This window comes from Halichondria panicea, chromosome 10 (assembly GCF_963675165.1).
Source record: "Halichondria panicea chromosome 10, odHalPani1.1, whole genome shotgun sequence".
Lineage (NCBI taxonomy): Eukaryota > Metazoa > Porifera > Demospongiae > Suberitida > Halichondriidae > Halichondria > Halichondria panicea.
Genome location: NC_087386.1, coordinates 278808 through 293930, shown reverse-complemented (window position 1 = coordinate 293930; position 15123 = coordinate 278808). Strand labels below are relative to the sequence as shown.

The window sequence follows — 15123 nt, the reverse complement described above, 5'->3', positions numbered from 1 at the left end:
CCCACACACACCCACTACACACACACACACCCACTACATGCACACACACACACACTACACTACACGCACACACCCACACACATACACACACTCACCACTCCAGGATAGAGCCTCTTCAGATTCTCCAGTGTCTCAGTATTCCTCTGGCGACGCTTAGACTCATGCCTGTCACACTACACACACAATGAGACACAAGTGGTAAGAGGGTGTGTGTGTGTGAGACTAGGGCCACTCACATCCAGCTCGCTCATTCCCTTCTGAACCTTGCCTAGTGCATCACTCAGCTCTTCATAGCGGGTACTGGCTTGTCTGCAATAATTGTAATTTAGCCCATAGGCATCATTGAATTGGGACCATCAAAACTCTAGTTACACAGACAACTCTAGTACTTTAAAAGGGACCCAGCATTAAATAGAGCATCTTTAAATGGCCATAACTTTAGTTCAGTTGGTCCAATAACGTTAATTTTATGATTTTCTGAATGCTTAGAGAGAGACCTTTTAGATGATATGTTAAAATCAAAGGTCTATTTTGGGCCTGTTTTTGACAAAATACCATGAGCTATAGCCCATGGTATTTTTCTGAAAATTAGAAAATTATGACCCGTTTCAAATTTGGGATTTGAGCATACCATCTAAAAGAGCGCCTTCTAAGCTTTCAGAAATCATGAAATCATTGAATTTGGATCATCAGAACTCTAGTTACAGAGCCAACTCTAGTATTTTCAAAATGAAGGGGACCCAGTGTTAAATAGAGCCATCACACATGTATAAATAAGGCAAATGACTACTTACGACATTTCATTGGCTAGCTTCTCCTCTTCATTCTTCAGCTGACTCATGACTTGAGCATTAGATCTACACACACACACACACACACAGGGGGGTGGGTTGGTGGTGAGTACATTAATACAATGGTGGCTTACTCGATGAAAGAATCAATCTTCTCAACACGTTCCTCCTGGAGCTCTCTGCAGAGTACTAGTCAACCACACACTGTAGCATGGTGAGCACTTACCTCCGCTCTTGTAGCTGCTTCTGTCTATTGAGTAGCTCTTCTTTCTTCAGTTTGAAAACCTCCAGTGCCTCGATGTCCGTTCGTTTTTCCAGCTCCAGCTACACATGTGCATAGGTATCACCACACACACACACACACACACATGTGCATAGGTATCACCATACACGCACACCCACACACATGTACATAGGTATCACCACACACACACACACACACACACACACACACACCCACGCACGCACACACGCACCCACACACACACACCCACGCACGCACACACACGCACGCACGCACGCACGCACCCACGCACGCACGCACACACACACACACACACACACACACACACACCGTCTCCAACTCCTGAGTGTGACTAGTGCTCTTCTTGTCTGCTTTAGCCTGGAGACGGTAATAGTCCTTCAGTTGAGAGTCCACCAGTTGCAGTCCCTCGTCTTGACTCTGACTGGCTACCTCATCCTCATACACTTCAGAGCGTCCCCGCACATCCTCCAACTCTGTTGCTAGACTATCAAGTGTAGCACGATGCTGCTTCTCCTTCTCAACAGCCTTAGCATGGGCCTTCCTACAATATAGGTAATGATCATCACACTTACTGATTCACCTCAAGGTATGTATGCTATGTACCATGTTTAAATGATATGTGATTGCTACATACTTGTTAGCTTCCAGCCTCTTGGCAACATGAGAGGTCTTCTCTTTGGCTTTGATATAGAGGGGCTTGGTCTGGTTCATTTCAACTTCTTTCTCCCTCATTTTCTTCTCGAGTGTGGCCACCTCACGTGACCATTTGGCATTCTCTTGTTTCTTGCCTTTTATTTGCCCCTCCAGTTTACCCCGTACACCAAGCTGTACAGATGGATCATTATAAGCTGTCAGAAATTCTTGAAATACAACCAAATCTTAGAGTGTGTGTGTGTGTGTACCTGTTTGTCCAATTCTTTCTGCTTGTCTTTGATCAGCTCAGCGGTTGTTGTGATCCTCTTCTCGCTGTGGTAGAGGTTGAACAGTTGCTCTGTGAGACGACCTTCATCCTGCACACACACACACACAGGCCTTTATTTACAAAATGTTCAAGGTGGTAAACTACTGGAGGGGGTGGGGCTAGGTGTACTAGTGTCTCACATAGTCCTCCTGCAGTTTCTTGTATTTCTCTGCCTCCTCTTTCTCTGCTCTAGCTTCTTTCTTCTCTGCCACAATGCCCTGTACAAAGCCACTCATTAGCCAGCCACCTCTCTAAGGGAAGGGTGAAGTTACCTTCTTTTTCTGGAAGCTAAGAGTAGCATCCTCTGATGCTTGTGACATTGCTAACTTCTTCTTGTCATAGTCTCCGGCATGTTCTCCCGACCTGTGTGGAGTGTGTGTGGGGTGTGTGTGTGTGGGTGTAGAGTGTGTGTGGGTGGGTGGTGTGGAGTATGTGTGGGTGTAGAGTGTGGGATGTGTGGGTAGGTGGTGTTTCTAACAGTCAGCTACTTACCCACTGATTTCCTCAAACAGGTGAGTCCTCTCTTTAGAGGTCTTGAGAGCAATGGACTCCACTGCTCCCTGTGGATGGATGAGGCTGTACATGCATACACACTGAGCACACCCACCCACACACACACTGAGCACACACACTCACACACACACTGAGCACACACACCTGAAACACTAGACAGTTCTTGGCCTTCAAGAACACTTGAAATGACTCCAGTTTAGTATGATAGATCCCATGGGGCACCACCTAATAAAGCACATGGACAGTGTACATGTATCAATACTTCACCTTACCTTGCCATTTATCCTATATTCTGAGCCAGATCCAATGATTCTACAAGACAACATAATATACTGTATTACTAGAATGTTAGCTCAAACATAATTATGCGAACTTTGATCACTTCGCAACAACAAAAATTGTAAACTAGTATATTACACACGATCTTTGCCAGAACGCAATAGTTAGATCACAAAAGGGTCAAATTTTCTGCTGATTGGCAAGTCACAGAATACTCTAGTAGTACGGTAACCCACTGACAGCTTGTATCTCTCCTCACATTCTAGCAAAGGAGGTCTCTTTGCCATCGTCTTCTTGATACACGAGCACCACTTTAGCGCGACTAGCCACTGGCTTTCCAATGGGAGCACCGTGGATCAAGTCCTACACGTGCACAGCGTGATTACATGTACGTTATAAGGAGGCTATGAACTTTGACCTTTAGACTACGAACTCTGAGATTCTGTGTCCTTTCTCCTAGCACAAAACTGATGGCATCCATCAAGTTGGACTTGCCTGTATATTTTAATATGGCAGGAGTAATAATACATGTACGGGGATAACAATGTGTATGACACTACTAGCCCCGCCCACCTGAACCATTCGGACCGATTATGGCAGTGAACTTCATAAAAGGGCCCACTATTTGGTGGCCTTTATACGACTTGAAGTTTTCAAGCTCAAGTAGTTTCATAAAACCCATTTCGGAAGAATTTTCTGCTACAATCTGCTGAAACAAATCTGCAGAAAAATGAAGTGTGTAGGAATGAATAAAATACAGAGATATCATTCATGCCTACGTACCTTGTAAAGAGAAAATCAAATGAAAAAACAGCAGCTAGCTGCCTTTCCCGCACTGTACCTGCACTTTGACCTCAGTCCTCCATTTTGTCTGGAAAATCCAGGGTCAAAGTCCAATGTCAAGGCAACACAGTCACCCACGTGGTTGAGTATAAACACATAATTATCACTGCATGGATAATGGCCTCCAGAGCTGCTCTCAACGGGTTCACTGGCTGGAGCAACATGAGGCTGGTGAGAGGGAGCTGTGAGACGGCGGATATACTCCAGGGAATAATGTCTGGCTGTACAATGAGGGTACTACTAGAAGGTGAGGATGGAGCTGACACGCCCCCCTTTTTGAACTTGATGTGTATATTACACAGAGTTGGTGGGTTCTGCTCCTAAGAGATTGGACAGTTTGGAGGGGTAAGCTTCATCCATATACATGATACCATGGTTGCATGTGGTTCCTTACAGGCTCACGGCCAATCAGAAGGTGACGCGTGTCGACTGGTTCATTGATGCTCTCAAGACGAGGTGAGTCCTGGTAATAGCTACTCACTCTGCTGTTACTCACTCTTCTTATTAGTGGGAGGATCCCCAAGTCAACCAAGGTGGACTCACAGATGTTTGCACTGTGCTCGCCAGCCCAAGTGAGTTGTCTTAAAGCCACCATACACCAGGCAACTGTCAGGCTTACAAACAGTAGTAAGCAATCTGAAAGTTACCTGTTGGCCTTAAGTTGTGTCTTATTATTGGTCCACTCTTGTGTTAGGTGTTCCCAATACTGTGGATGTTTGTGTGTGAGGACGTCACCAACACGTGGAGAATGGCCCCACTATTCCAGAAGCAGTCTAAGAGTCAGGTCCTCATTGCTGACCCTCTTGAGGTAACCCTACACTCACCTCACAGTACATACTCTCTCTGTGTGTGTGTGTGTCCTTAACATACTGCACCAGTGTACACTGTGTGGGCATGTCTTTGGAGGTGTTGGAGCTATTTTATCACCACCGTATCTAATGGTTACTTTGTCAGTGGTGAAGTATCTTTTTGCCTCGCTTTATTGTTTTTGTGTTGACTGTTGACACTAATCAAATCGCTGTGTACACTGTGTGTAGGTGGGCCCTCGCCAGCTCCTCCGCACTACATCTGAGAAACATTTAGTGAGTGTTAGAAAAGCTGTTCTTGTTTGTACAATCTTGTCTCCATGCTACAATCTCTATGTTTGTATATTTAGCTAATACTTTCAATCTGCTCACCCACACGCACGCACGCACACAGCCATTCTACGTCTCAGACAATGGTATCTCAATAACTCAGCCCTACAAGAGAACCTCCAAGTAAGTGCCCATCCTCCTGACTTGCCCTCATGGACCCCCCCCCCCACCCCCCACACACACACACACACACCACACAGAGCACTGTTGAGACCCAGCACAGAGTGGCTACTGATAGACCTGGTCAATGGACAACTAAAGGTACCAACACTTTAATAGTATCTCCACCGTATCACCACACCACTGTACAGATGACTGTGGATGGGAGGAAGCTTCATGTGGAGGTACATTCATTTTTAATATACTATACTGTCTCTGTAACTAGAGTTCTGATGGTCCATTTTATGATATTCTGAGAAGGAGCTCTTTCAGATGGTATAATTATATTCAAATCTCAAATTTGGAACGGGCCTAATTTCTATTTGAAAAATTAGATTTTAACACATCATCTGAAAGGTCTGTCTATAAGCTTTCGGAAAATCAGAAATTAACGTTATTGGACCAACTGAACTAAAGTTATGGCCGTTCAAATATTTAATTATCCAATCAGTGATGCTAACAGTGTAATGTGTTTTTTGTGTGCAGGGTATTCAGGATCTTGTGGACACACGGTGAGCTAGTGTGTGCCTAGTGTGAGGCTAGTGTGTGCCTAGTGTGGGCTAGTGTGTGCCTAGTGTGAGGCTAGTGTGTGCCTAGTGTGAGGCTAGTGTGTGGGGCTCAGAGTATCTGAGGTGCAATTTTGTTTTTTGGTGTGCTTCAAACCATACATTTTACTACTCTATAGTTTTATTGATGAATTTTAAGGAGAAAAGTCATACATTTTAATTATGACATCATTAATTTTCAGATTTCTAGGGGGAGGGGGATTTTGGCTGGGGGTGGGAAATCCCAGGGCGCCCCCCCCCCCCCCCTCTGTATGAAACCCTGACCAGCCTAGTGTGTGCCTAGTGTGTGGGATGGCTGGTAGTTTGCAATTATTTTACCACAACATCCTATTAAATGGAATATGAATATCTTTATTCTGTATTTGCTTCCTGGTTGGTTTTACAAACAATGATATTTGTAGTAGCTAGATTTGTTATTGAGCTGAGTTGAGCTGCATAATGACTGGCTGTAACAGACTGTGCATTGTCCTCCTATCCCTGCTCTGCTTAGTGCAGCTAGTATGGAGTGTCAGTGCTGTAGCTTGTACAACTAACCAGATTGAAACTACTTGCATTGAGAATGATGACCGAACTTGTGGAGAAGATAACACAGACCCAAACTTGCCGTACTGTGACCCACTCATGAATGCTGGCTATAGCCCAACACCGGATGATAATGATGGTCTGTGTGAGGTTGCAACTGATGATGCCAACTCTACTGCAGAGGAGGGAGCTCCAACTGAACTGTCTGTCACACTACACTCCGTCAATTACAAACGATTTGATATCACAGTTGAATGGACACATCCAGTCAAGAGTATAATACGGAAAGGCTATCAAGTAGTGGTGGTGCGTCAGAATAAGTGGAGTGGACGTTTAGTTAAAGATATTTTCTGTGTCAGCGGGGCAGATGCTAGAACATTGACAATATCAGGCTACTACCACTTTTCAAATAGTCAGTCATATAGAGATCTTCGAGTCGAAGTCATTCCTTATCCTTTACCAGAAGACTATTCGAGGATTACTAAGAGAGGATGCCTGGAGTGTACAGTGCCCAGTTCATGTGGAGAGCTTGGCCCCACCAACTGCAACCCCCCACGTCACTCACCTCTCACGAACGTACAATTACAAACATATTTCTACAACATAACCAATAATGGAACAACCAATGGAACAAATGGAACGAATGGAACAACCAATGAAATGAATGGAACTAATGTTACAGCCAAGCGACTGTACATCCAGTGGGACCCAGCAACACCTTTCAATCATTCCTACTACCGTCAACCTGGCCTCATGTATACCTTCACTTACTACATTCGACTCATCTACTATACACCTAACCCAGACGGTTCTGAGGCTCTACTTGAAAACTATGTGTACAAAGTGAACAGTACTGCTACTGATACAATATCCGTCAGTTTGCTACTGCTTGATACCAGCTTAGTTTATGATAAAGTGAGGCTTAGTGCTCATTACCCTTGTGCTGGAATAGCAACACCCAACAATCATAACCGAGAGGCGATTGGTTGCGGAATGGCTGTGGTATTACCTGTACCTCCCCCCAGTGTTTACACCGCTACCTTGGCTGAGCCTACCTTGGCTGAGCCTACGACGATGCCTTCTGAAACTGCTTCCCCAACTTTACCCTCTAACTTTAGCAACTTTACTGATGGTCCACCTGATCATACCTTGGCTATAGCGTTCGCTGGAAGTGCTCTTATGGTACTGTTAGTTATAGCGGTGATTACTCTGATAACTGTGCTTAAGTGTGTCCATCACTGCAACCGTACTTCCTCCAAGCCTTCCTTCTACCCCCCACCACCTCTCCCTCTCCCTCCGTCTATACCTCAGAGGTCTTGGAAGGCTCTCGTTGTCTACTCAGAGAAGTGTGACAATGATGAAGTGCAGTACATTCTGTGCAATGTCGTGCAAGCCCTCCACTTGACGCAGGGCATTCAAGTCAGCTACTCGGATGACAGCGAGCTGAGCCATGGATGTGTAGTCAGCAAGTTGGAGGAGAAAGTCAAGCAAGCCGATGCAGTGCTCATAGTTTGCAACGAGGCGTTTAAGAAAGATTGGAACGAACAAAAGACAGCGCGTATCAATGCTCTGAGATTTCTCATCATGTCCAAGGTTGGTAGCGGGACGATTGACTCAAACAAGTTTGCAGTGGTTGTACTAGACAATGAAAGTGATTGTATTCCATCAGATTTTCTCACTAATATGTCGAAATTCAACATTGGACAGGAGGGTCCGGACCAAACCGAGCGAATGATACACTTTGTGACCAACACTCCACTGTATGAGCTGGCCCCAGTCTGCACCTCTCCTCAGTCAAACATCACTATGGATTTGTGCAGTACATCCAAAGAACAGTACGCCATGATTGATTCCCCCCAGCCGAGCAGCACTGAGACTGTCTCCACAGCCCTCTCCACTAGCTGTGATTCACTGGGGGAGGACAGTTCTAGTTCTTCAATGGCCTCCCTGCCAGCTTGACTCTTTGTGTTCCCACATGTTGATTTTTGGTTGTCTGGCTATGTAGGTACAGAACTTTCCCCATTACATCCCTGGCAACTATCAGGTTTTTGGGCACCTTTTTTTTACCACTGAGCATTTGTTTTAGATACCTGTACATCTTGTTATCATTGTACCCTCCCTCATGTGTACATGTGCTTAGCTGATCGTTATTGTTTGTGGAAAGTGTGTGGTCATTTTGTTGTTGTTGAAAATCAATATTATAGTAACCTGTCAAACTGAAGTTACTTGTAAGGTGTGTACATGTAAGCTTCCATGTAATGGGGGTAGGTACATTAATTTGTCACTTATTATCTCCATGTAAATAATGGTATAATCTTATGCACCTCCTGCCCATGATAATGGGTTTACATTAATTTTTATTAATGGAACTCTGCTATCTATCCGCCCATCCATACAGAGTACTGTGTGCTCTGGTCAACTCACTGGTGCCAGGGACCTTCACTGCAGAGGTGTTGCTTAGTGACAGGTACTACTACCAGCTAGTGTGTGTGTGTGCTGTGGTACATGGGAGCTGTGTGAAACTGGTCTCTGCTTTTGTTCTGAGGTCTACCCTTAATCCAATTTAAGTACAAGCTGCTGTCTGCCCATATAACCATTATTTTTTTAGGGACATCACCCTTGAAAAATAAATACCAAGAATTCCATGTCCACTGCCCATGCATGCAGCTCACTTTGGCAAATTAATCCGTAAATTGCACAAAAAAACTACTAGAAATATAAGTGTTCACTGTTCACATTAGTGTATGCCTTATCTACGTTGATCTTTTGCACTTATCTCAAGTAGTTTTTTGCATTTGCCAACATTCCCAAGTGAGCTGCAGTACTTGTATTGTAACCACTGCGTTTGTGCTCACACAGATGGACCATCAACCTCGCCCTGAAAACAGTCTCCAAGATTTTCGCCGTCCAATGTCTAGTGGATTCTGCTGACCTCAACTCAGTAAGGCTCAGCTGTCCCCAATTACCTCCGACCCCAACGGCTTCAGTGCAGCTTATCTCGATGAGAGATGACCCTCTTGTGCACTTAATTTGTTTGTGTATGACCACAAGTGAAGTATCATGTATTCTCCCTAGAACATACTTGAGGTTTTATGGTGGCAAGTATAATGGGTGTTGGCTGATGGTGGCGTTTTATTCATTAACTTTTTTCCACAGGCTGACCAACACGGTGTGTGTGCGTTCCTTGTCTACTTTATAATGTCTGGTTATCAGTTCAAACAAGCGCAGGCAGTACTGAACAAATTGGTATGGCGGTTATCTAGCTTACAGCATCTTGTACAATGTAGTTATCATGTAGCTATCTTGTATGCTATGCTTTATGTAGTGTACATGCCTAGCTTGCTGTTTCCCTAAACCTTTGTGTGTTTGTGCTCTTTCCAACTCTAGGGAGCCCACACAATTCACATTTCTGTGTTAACCTTAGCATTACTGAGTACCTCTGTTAGCCTGCTGAGCTCATTGAGGGCAGCCCAGACAGCCACTATAGTTCCCATAGTGTACCACTAATCACATTGTTACAGGAAGAGCTGAGAAAAAGGAAGGAAGACCTTCAGAAGCTGCTAGCCATTGACCCTTCTAAACAGTGAGTGCCTCACTTCTCAGGAGGCTGCCCTCCTACAATATATTAGTATACATTGTTATTGCAGGGAGAAGCTAACAAACTCCAAGCTAGCCAAGATTGCAGAAGGTGAGAGTCAGGTTACACTTGTACCATTCATTATTGTGAGGTTTTCTGTTTGCCAGCACGAGGTTTTGTATGAATGGTGTCTGTTTCCTGTTACAGAGGTGCAGTGGATACAAAGTGTGTATGATGTGGAGAGTTGCTCCGAGTGGGTGGAGCATGCTGGCCGTGTACAGGCAGAGGTAAGCCATGCAGGCTGTGTTAGGTAGAGGCAGAGGTAAGCCATACATGCTATGTTGGGTAGAACATGGACAGTGGGGTGATTTTTTGTGAATTTGTTCCCAGACATTTCCTCCTGGCACCACAAATTTAACTGTTTTGACAGCCATTGTAATGAAGTTAGAGGGTATTTGATGATTGGGGTAGGTTGATAAGACGTGCATACTTATGCAGGTAAGGGCTACTATAGCTCAGAAAATGAAAGAAAGATTCGATGTCATCACTGTGCCAAGGTCAGCTACATGTAATGTTATTCCCTATAAACAACTTGGAATTTGTAAACATGCTATCAGTGCACTTATGATGGTGTTCCTGCAGGCCACTGTCTATCAGCCGACTGACTGAGCTGCTGGTAATCAACCTCTCTCTAACTAGGGACTGTGGGTTCTACTGCAGTGAGGGTAAGGAGACTCTATCAGTCAACAGGAGGATTGTGCTCAGGGACACACAGTCAGGTGAGCTAGATTGCTGAGTGGTTGATCCAGGTCCCCATAAAATAACCCCCCCCCCCCACACACATATGTTGTGACTTCAGGTGAATTCTTTGAAGACTTCTCAGGCAGTGACAACACCAGAGGTGAGGCTGATGAATTATATGTCTTCTATTATGTTGATTTTTTTGTCAGCAGGAACTGTCCGGGATATATTGAAGCTCCAACCATTTGAGGTAGTGGAAGTTAATGCTGGGATCTACTCTAACTATGAGGTTTGTTGTATTTATATATACTGTACGTGCGTTACCTTACTGTGTTCATTTTAAGGTTTACTTTGAGAGCTTCTCACGTAACAAACTGCTCAAAGCAGGCTCAAAGTAAGCCCCGCCCCCTCATCACACACACACAGTGTAGCACACTACTCACTCCGTGTAGGTTCCTGTATCAAGTGTTCCCAGGCACACTCTCGCAATGTCAGCGACTGTTACTGAGGGTAGCCAGAGTTGGGGAGACCTCTACCATCAGGAAATTGGTGTGTGTTACAGTATGGGATTGTGGTGAACACACAAAGGATGTACTCTCTTCTCTGCAGTTGCTTTTCTTCCACAAGAACAAACCATTTGTCAACTTCCCTGATCCAGAGTCAGGGAACACAGCTCTTCACCTGGCCAGCCGACACGGGCATATTGTGAGCCCCCCCCCACACACACGCACACACTTCTTCTAATAATATTTGCTTTTAATTAGTGTGTATGTGGATTGAATGAACGTGTATTTGTTTGTGGACAGGACGTGGCACTGTTGTTGTTGGAGAGTGGTGCCACGGTGCACTGTCAGAACAGCTTGGGCTGTACTCCATTCTTCCTGGCCACTGAGGGTCTGCACAGGAACCTCAGCAATGTATGTATGAGCGTGTGTGTGTGTGTGTGTGTGTGTGTGTGTGTGTGTGTGTGCTGATGACTGTGTGTGTGTGCAGTTGTTGATTGAGTGGGGCACTGATGTCCACTTCAAGAACAAAGTCAGTAAGACAGCAATGGACCTCATCAGAAACGCTGACTTGGAAAAATCTTTAAGAAGTAAGAGCAACCTCTTCCACTATAGTAGCTGATGTGCTCTCCATCGTACACAGAGAAGTATACTGAGCACCGTGAGCTGGTTGTCAAGGTGGGGGCGGGGGATATGGAGTTTGTAGAGAAGAGGATATCTGATCATGTGACCAAGAAAGACCCCCTGGCCAGTCTCCGCAGTAGGTGGGGGCGTTCTGAACACTTTAATTATATTATCATCACGTCCCTACATATCCAGGTGTGTGCGAGGCAACACTCTACTGCATATTGTATCATCACTAGGGTCTCAAACAGCATTAGAAGTAAGGCTCATCCATACATCAGTCAGCTCCTGTGCTAACCCTCTACCCTGCATAATTATATGTAATAGATGCTACTAACAGAACATGTGGACCCAAGCATTGTGAATGAGAGTGGAGCCACTCCACTGCACAGGGCAAGAGCTGCTGCCCTTGTCAAGGTGAGTGTGTGTGCCCGTAATACACTGTTAGCGGGTAATACACTGTTAGCGGGTGATACACTGTTAGCGGGTGATACACTGTCAGCGGGTGATACACTGTCAGCGGGTGATACACTGTTAGCGGGTGATACACTGTTAGCGGGTGATACACTGTTAGCGGGTGATGTTCGAGAGCTAATATTTTCGTGGATTTCTATGCTACAAACATTTCAAACGAATATCCTTATTATATGCAAAATTCACAAAATGGGTAATTAATCAATGAAAAAAATTGTGACCTTCGAGAAAATTACCCACTAGATATGTACATGATATTTCATGCATGTGTTTGTGTGTGTGCAGCCACTACTGACGTATGGTGCTAATGTGAACGCCCGTGATCTCCATGGCAACACTCCCCTCCACATGATGTGTCAGGACTCTAATGCAGCCGAGTGTGTAGCCCACATGGTATGCGTACACTGGGCTTATACATGATACCAGCCACACCCCCTCCACACAGGTTACCAGTGGAGCTCTACTAGATATTGAAAATGATAAAGTACGTACAATATTAAATACAGTGAATTCTTAATAATGTGTTTACTGGCTCATCAGTATGGAGTGTTTGTTATAACTTGAGTCCTGTGTTTCATGTGTATTCAATTTCAAAATGATTTATGAAAGCTTAGAAAGAGACCTTTCAAATGGTACCATCAATGTCCATATTTGGTAAATCAATTTGCCCATACAGTGCCATGGATTGCACATGGTCCAAAGCCAAAAATTGAAAAATTTTACTGTATTGTTCCTGCATGGTCTCAGGGTCTCCTAGCCATTACTGTATTGTTCCTGCATGGTCTCAGGGTCTCCTAGCCATTACTGTATTGTTCCTGCATGGTCTCAGGGTCTCCTAGCCATTACTGTATTGTTCCTGCATGGTCTCAGGGTCTCCTAGCCATTCAGTGTGCTGCCGCCCACGGCTTGTCTAGTATCATCCAGGTGTTACTGGATGCAGATGCAAACTCTGTGCAACAAACCATTCTACAAGAGAAGCACAATGTAATACATACAACGTGGTGTGTGTGTGGTTATAATGATATGCACTTCCTTAGGACACGACGTCATCATCACTGCTCTACTTGTCTCTAGTCAAAGATCACATGGACTGCGCTGTGTGGTCAGTCAGCACTCCGCACACACGCACGCACACACACACACACACACACACACACACACACACAGGTTGTCAGGTCGTGATTTCTCTCTGAAGCCAGGAGAGGCTGACCAGTTAGCTCTGAGGGTATTGAATGGCCCTCCAGAGTCATGGTAGGATATGACATAATTAGATGCCTTATTTGACAAATCCCTGTACTGCACAGCATTGATCCAGTGGCCACTTTCCAGTTCCTCCTTGACCACGGAGCCAACCCTAATGTAGAGTACATCCACGACAACACGTAAAACACAAGCATCTGTGTATCTATGATATCATTATAGTAATTTGTTCTGCTTTGTACATATTTTCATGTACAATTACAAATAGTAGCTTGTAATGTTGTGCTCCTTCAAAGTAGTGATTGATGCATCCATGCGTGCACTGCAGACCTCTCCACTTGTCTGCTCGTCATGTTGATCTCCCTGAGTTAACGACACTCCTCCTGAGCAGTGGGGCTCATGTGACCTCTGTCAATACCTCGTTCCTCACACCACTCAGTGTGGCTTGTAAGGCTAACAACCCTGCTGTTGCCACACAGCTCATTGACAAAGGTAATGTTTGTATCATTGAACAAAACTAAAGTCATGGCCACTGTTAACAAATTAGAAGTAGCATTATACACTTTGTAGGGTCGTTTATTTTACAGTGACTCCGTTTGTGCAGGTTCTAACTGTCAGCAGATGGATGTGCACGGGAAGTGTGCGTTTGACTATGTGAATGATCACAAGGAGTGGATGGACAGCGGACACTTCAGTGAGGAGGTCAAGGCAATACTCAAAGGTGAGCTCTAGTGTCTTGTGTGTGCTCAGTCAGTCATGCATGGCCATGTGTGTGTGTGTTGTACATTGTGATTGAGTGATGGTTGTTTCCCTGCATGCAGCTTACAGTCTCAAACATGCCAAAGATCTGGTCTATTCTATATCAAAGGTGGTCAAGGTCAACAGGATCAAGCACTGATTAATATACATGTACATCAATTTACAAACAGACAACATTATTATAAATGAAAATTGCACTATCACTGTTATATTGTTATTGTTTGATGTCTATACAATGTCTATCTTGTTCCATGGTGGAATACGAAATGATTCATCCTCAGGTTTCCGTGGTATAGGGTAGGGCAGGAGACCTGTGGGGGGGGGGGGGGGGAGAGGGTTATTAGAGCTGGTCAGCGATAGTAGGAGCAGCTTGCCATGGTCCCAGGCTGTCTCTATGGCAACTATCAGCTTCTTCTGTTGTTGTCTACACAAACCTGCATGCATGACAGTTAGGGGATGGAGTTAGTAAATTAACTGAAACACCAAAGCATGTGATTACCTGTTTTAGACGCTTCAAAGATTTCCCCTGTATGAGGTGACAGAAACTGCTCCAGCAGATTGGTATCCTGCATACATACATGGATGTTGTTAGGGATAGCCTGGGATGTACAGTACAGTACAGTGTATACACTCACTGTGTGTGTGATGGAGATGCCATCCTTACATATGGGGCAGGCATTGTTCACAATCCTCTCTGGACCTCTCTATGACACACACACACACACACTAGTGTTAGACACAGCACACCATACACACATAGCACAACATACCCGACATCTTATTCTGGTTTTCTGCAGAAGAGGAAGAGTATTAATACATTAACACAATGCGAACACATGATACATACCTGAGGGGGTACGGAACCTTTGAAATTTCGCTTGTAGTCTGCCCATATTATTTTAGGCTCTGTAGACCAACAAATGGCATGCTTATATACACAGTGGGACATGTAAGATGTTTACAAACTAATTAATATGACGACCCGTACCTTGTTTAGATTCTGTCCTATCGAACTGTCTCCTCCCGTCTTTCCTCTTAGACTCTGGTCTTCCTCCTCCAGAACTAGCCAGTCTCGCAGTCAGTCCTCGTGTCCACGTAGGAGCTGTCCTCTCATACACTCTCCAAAGGCTTTGCATGGTGACTCTGATCCCCCCTTGTTCATTACAGAGCCACGTGGGTGAATCACGGGTGACAAAAGGGAGGCGTGTCT

At 44.7% G+C, this 15123-nt stretch overlaps 4 protein-coding genes across 5 annotated transcripts in view; 2 read left to right on the top strand and 2 right to left on the bottom strand.

The window, feature by feature from the left end:
- The window catches only part of LOC135342351 (structural maintenance of chromosomes protein 1A-like), a 10637-nt gene extending 6946 nt beyond the window's left edge, over positions 1–3691 (bottom strand). The window contains exons 1-17 of the mRNA XM_064539070.1: positions 3593–3691; positions 3383–3529; positions 3228–3304; positions 3069–3172; positions 2803–2842; positions 2675–2755; positions 2510–2577; positions 2290–2380; positions 2158–2235; positions 1959–2066; positions 1691–1881; positions 1366–1597; positions 1018–1115; positions 926–970; positions 795–857; positions 237–309; positions 96–173 (exon numbers count right to left, since the gene is read on the bottom strand). Coding sequence (XP_064395140.1) covers positions 96–173; positions 237–309; positions 795–857; positions 926–970; positions 1018–1115; positions 1366–1597; positions 1691–1881; positions 1959–2066; positions 2158–2235; positions 2290–2380; positions 2510–2577; positions 2675–2755; positions 2803–2842; positions 3069–3172; positions 3228–3304; positions 3383–3491 — 1536 coding nt within the window. The 5' untranslated portion in view covers positions 3492–3529; positions 3593–3691. The remainder of the gene's footprint in view (positions 1–95; positions 174–236; positions 310–794; positions 858–925; positions 971–1017; positions 1116–1365; positions 1598–1690; positions 1882–1958; positions 2067–2157; positions 2236–2289; positions 2381–2509; positions 2578–2674; positions 2756–2802; positions 2843–3068; positions 3173–3227; positions 3305–3382; positions 3530–3592) is intronic.
- A 27-nt stretch (positions 3692–3718) lies between these two features.
- LOC135342511 (alpha-latrocrustotoxin-Lt1a-like) lies at positions 3719–14183 on the top strand. 2 transcript variants are annotated; one of them, XM_064539244.1, is made up of 37 exons: positions 3719–3899; positions 3955–3997; positions 4049–4108; positions 4161–4224; positions 4347–4460; positions 4690–4734; positions 4853–4911; positions 4989–5049; positions 5100–5132; positions 5434–5459; positions 8434–8502; positions 8895–8976; positions 9192–9281; positions 9557–9618; positions 9683–9723; positions 9820–9899; positions 10111–10169; positions 10255–10391; positions 10472–10513; positions 10566–10642; positions 10698–10747; positions 10806–10902; positions 10963–11058; positions 11160–11270; positions 11347–11446; positions 11500–11620; positions 11676–11739; positions 11808–11897; positions 12240–12347; positions 12400–12438; positions 12825–12938; positions 12992–13056; positions 13122–13205; positions 13259–13336; positions 13483–13646; positions 13759–13875; positions 13976–14183. In XM_064539244.1, exons 1-37 carry the CDS (start codon positions 3770–3772, stop codon positions 14050–14052), a joined length of 2949 nt encoding a protein of 982 aa, XP_064395314.1. In that variant the 5' UTR covers positions 3719–3769; the 3' UTR covers positions 14053–14183. The 2 variants fall into 2 exon arrangements, with proteins under 2 accessions (XP_064395314.1, XP_064395313.1); XM_064539243.1 differs by having other exon boundaries at positions 10563–10642.
- Positions 5826–8251, top strand: LOC135342517 (uncharacterized). The gene has a single exon (XM_064539251.1). The coding sequence runs from the start codon at positions 5952–5954 to the stop codon at positions 7992–7994; it is 2043 nt and encodes a 680-aa protein (XP_064395321.1). The 5' UTR covers positions 5826–5951; the 3' UTR covers positions 7995–8251.
- On the bottom strand, positions 14033–15112 carry LOC135342524 (small ribosomal subunit protein mS40-like). The gene is made up of 7 exons (XM_064539260.1): positions 14902–15112; positions 14761–14819; positions 14684–14704; positions 14549–14617; positions 14413–14479; positions 14288–14347; positions 14033–14224 (listed from the first exon to the last, which is right to left on the bottom strand). The coding sequence occupies exons 1-7, from the start codon at positions 15047–15049 to the stop codon at positions 14142–14144; spliced, it is 507 nt and encodes a 168-aa protein (XP_064395330.1). The 5' UTR covers positions 15050–15112; the 3' UTR covers positions 14033–14141.
- Between the last annotated feature and the right edge of the window lie 11 nt (positions 15113–15123).

Excerpts from the sequence above, each read along its gene's own strand:
- LOC135342524 (XM_064539260.1), bottom strand. The coding sequence starts at position 15,049 with ATGCAAAGCCTTTGGAGAGTGTATGAGAGGACAGCTCCTACGTGGACA. Across the intron at positions 14,705-14,760 it reads AAGGTTCCGTACCCCCTCAG|AAAACCAGAATAAGATGTCG; the intron begins GTATGTATCATG and ends CCTCTTCTGCAG. Across the intron at positions 14,480-14,548 it reads GCATCTCCATCACACACACA|GATACCAATCTGCTGGAGCA; the intron begins GTGAGTGTATAC and ends GTATGTATGCAG.
- LOC135342517 (XM_064539251.1), top strand. The coding sequence starts at position 5,952 with ATGACTGGCTGTAACAGACTGTGCATTGTCCTCCTATCCCTGCTCTGC.
- LOC135342511 (XM_064539243.1), top strand. The coding sequence starts at position 3,770 with ATGGCCTCCAGAGCTGCTCTCAACGGGTTCACTGGCTGGAGCAACATG. Across the intron at positions 5,133-5,433 it reads GGAGGAAGCTTCATGTGGAG|GGTATTCAGGATCTTGTGGA; the intron begins GTACATTCATTT and ends TTTTGTGTGCAG. Across the intron at positions 9,619-9,682 it reads GCCATTGACCCTTCTAAACA|GGAGAAGCTAACAAACTCCA; the intron begins GTGAGTGCCTCA and ends TTGTTATTGCAG.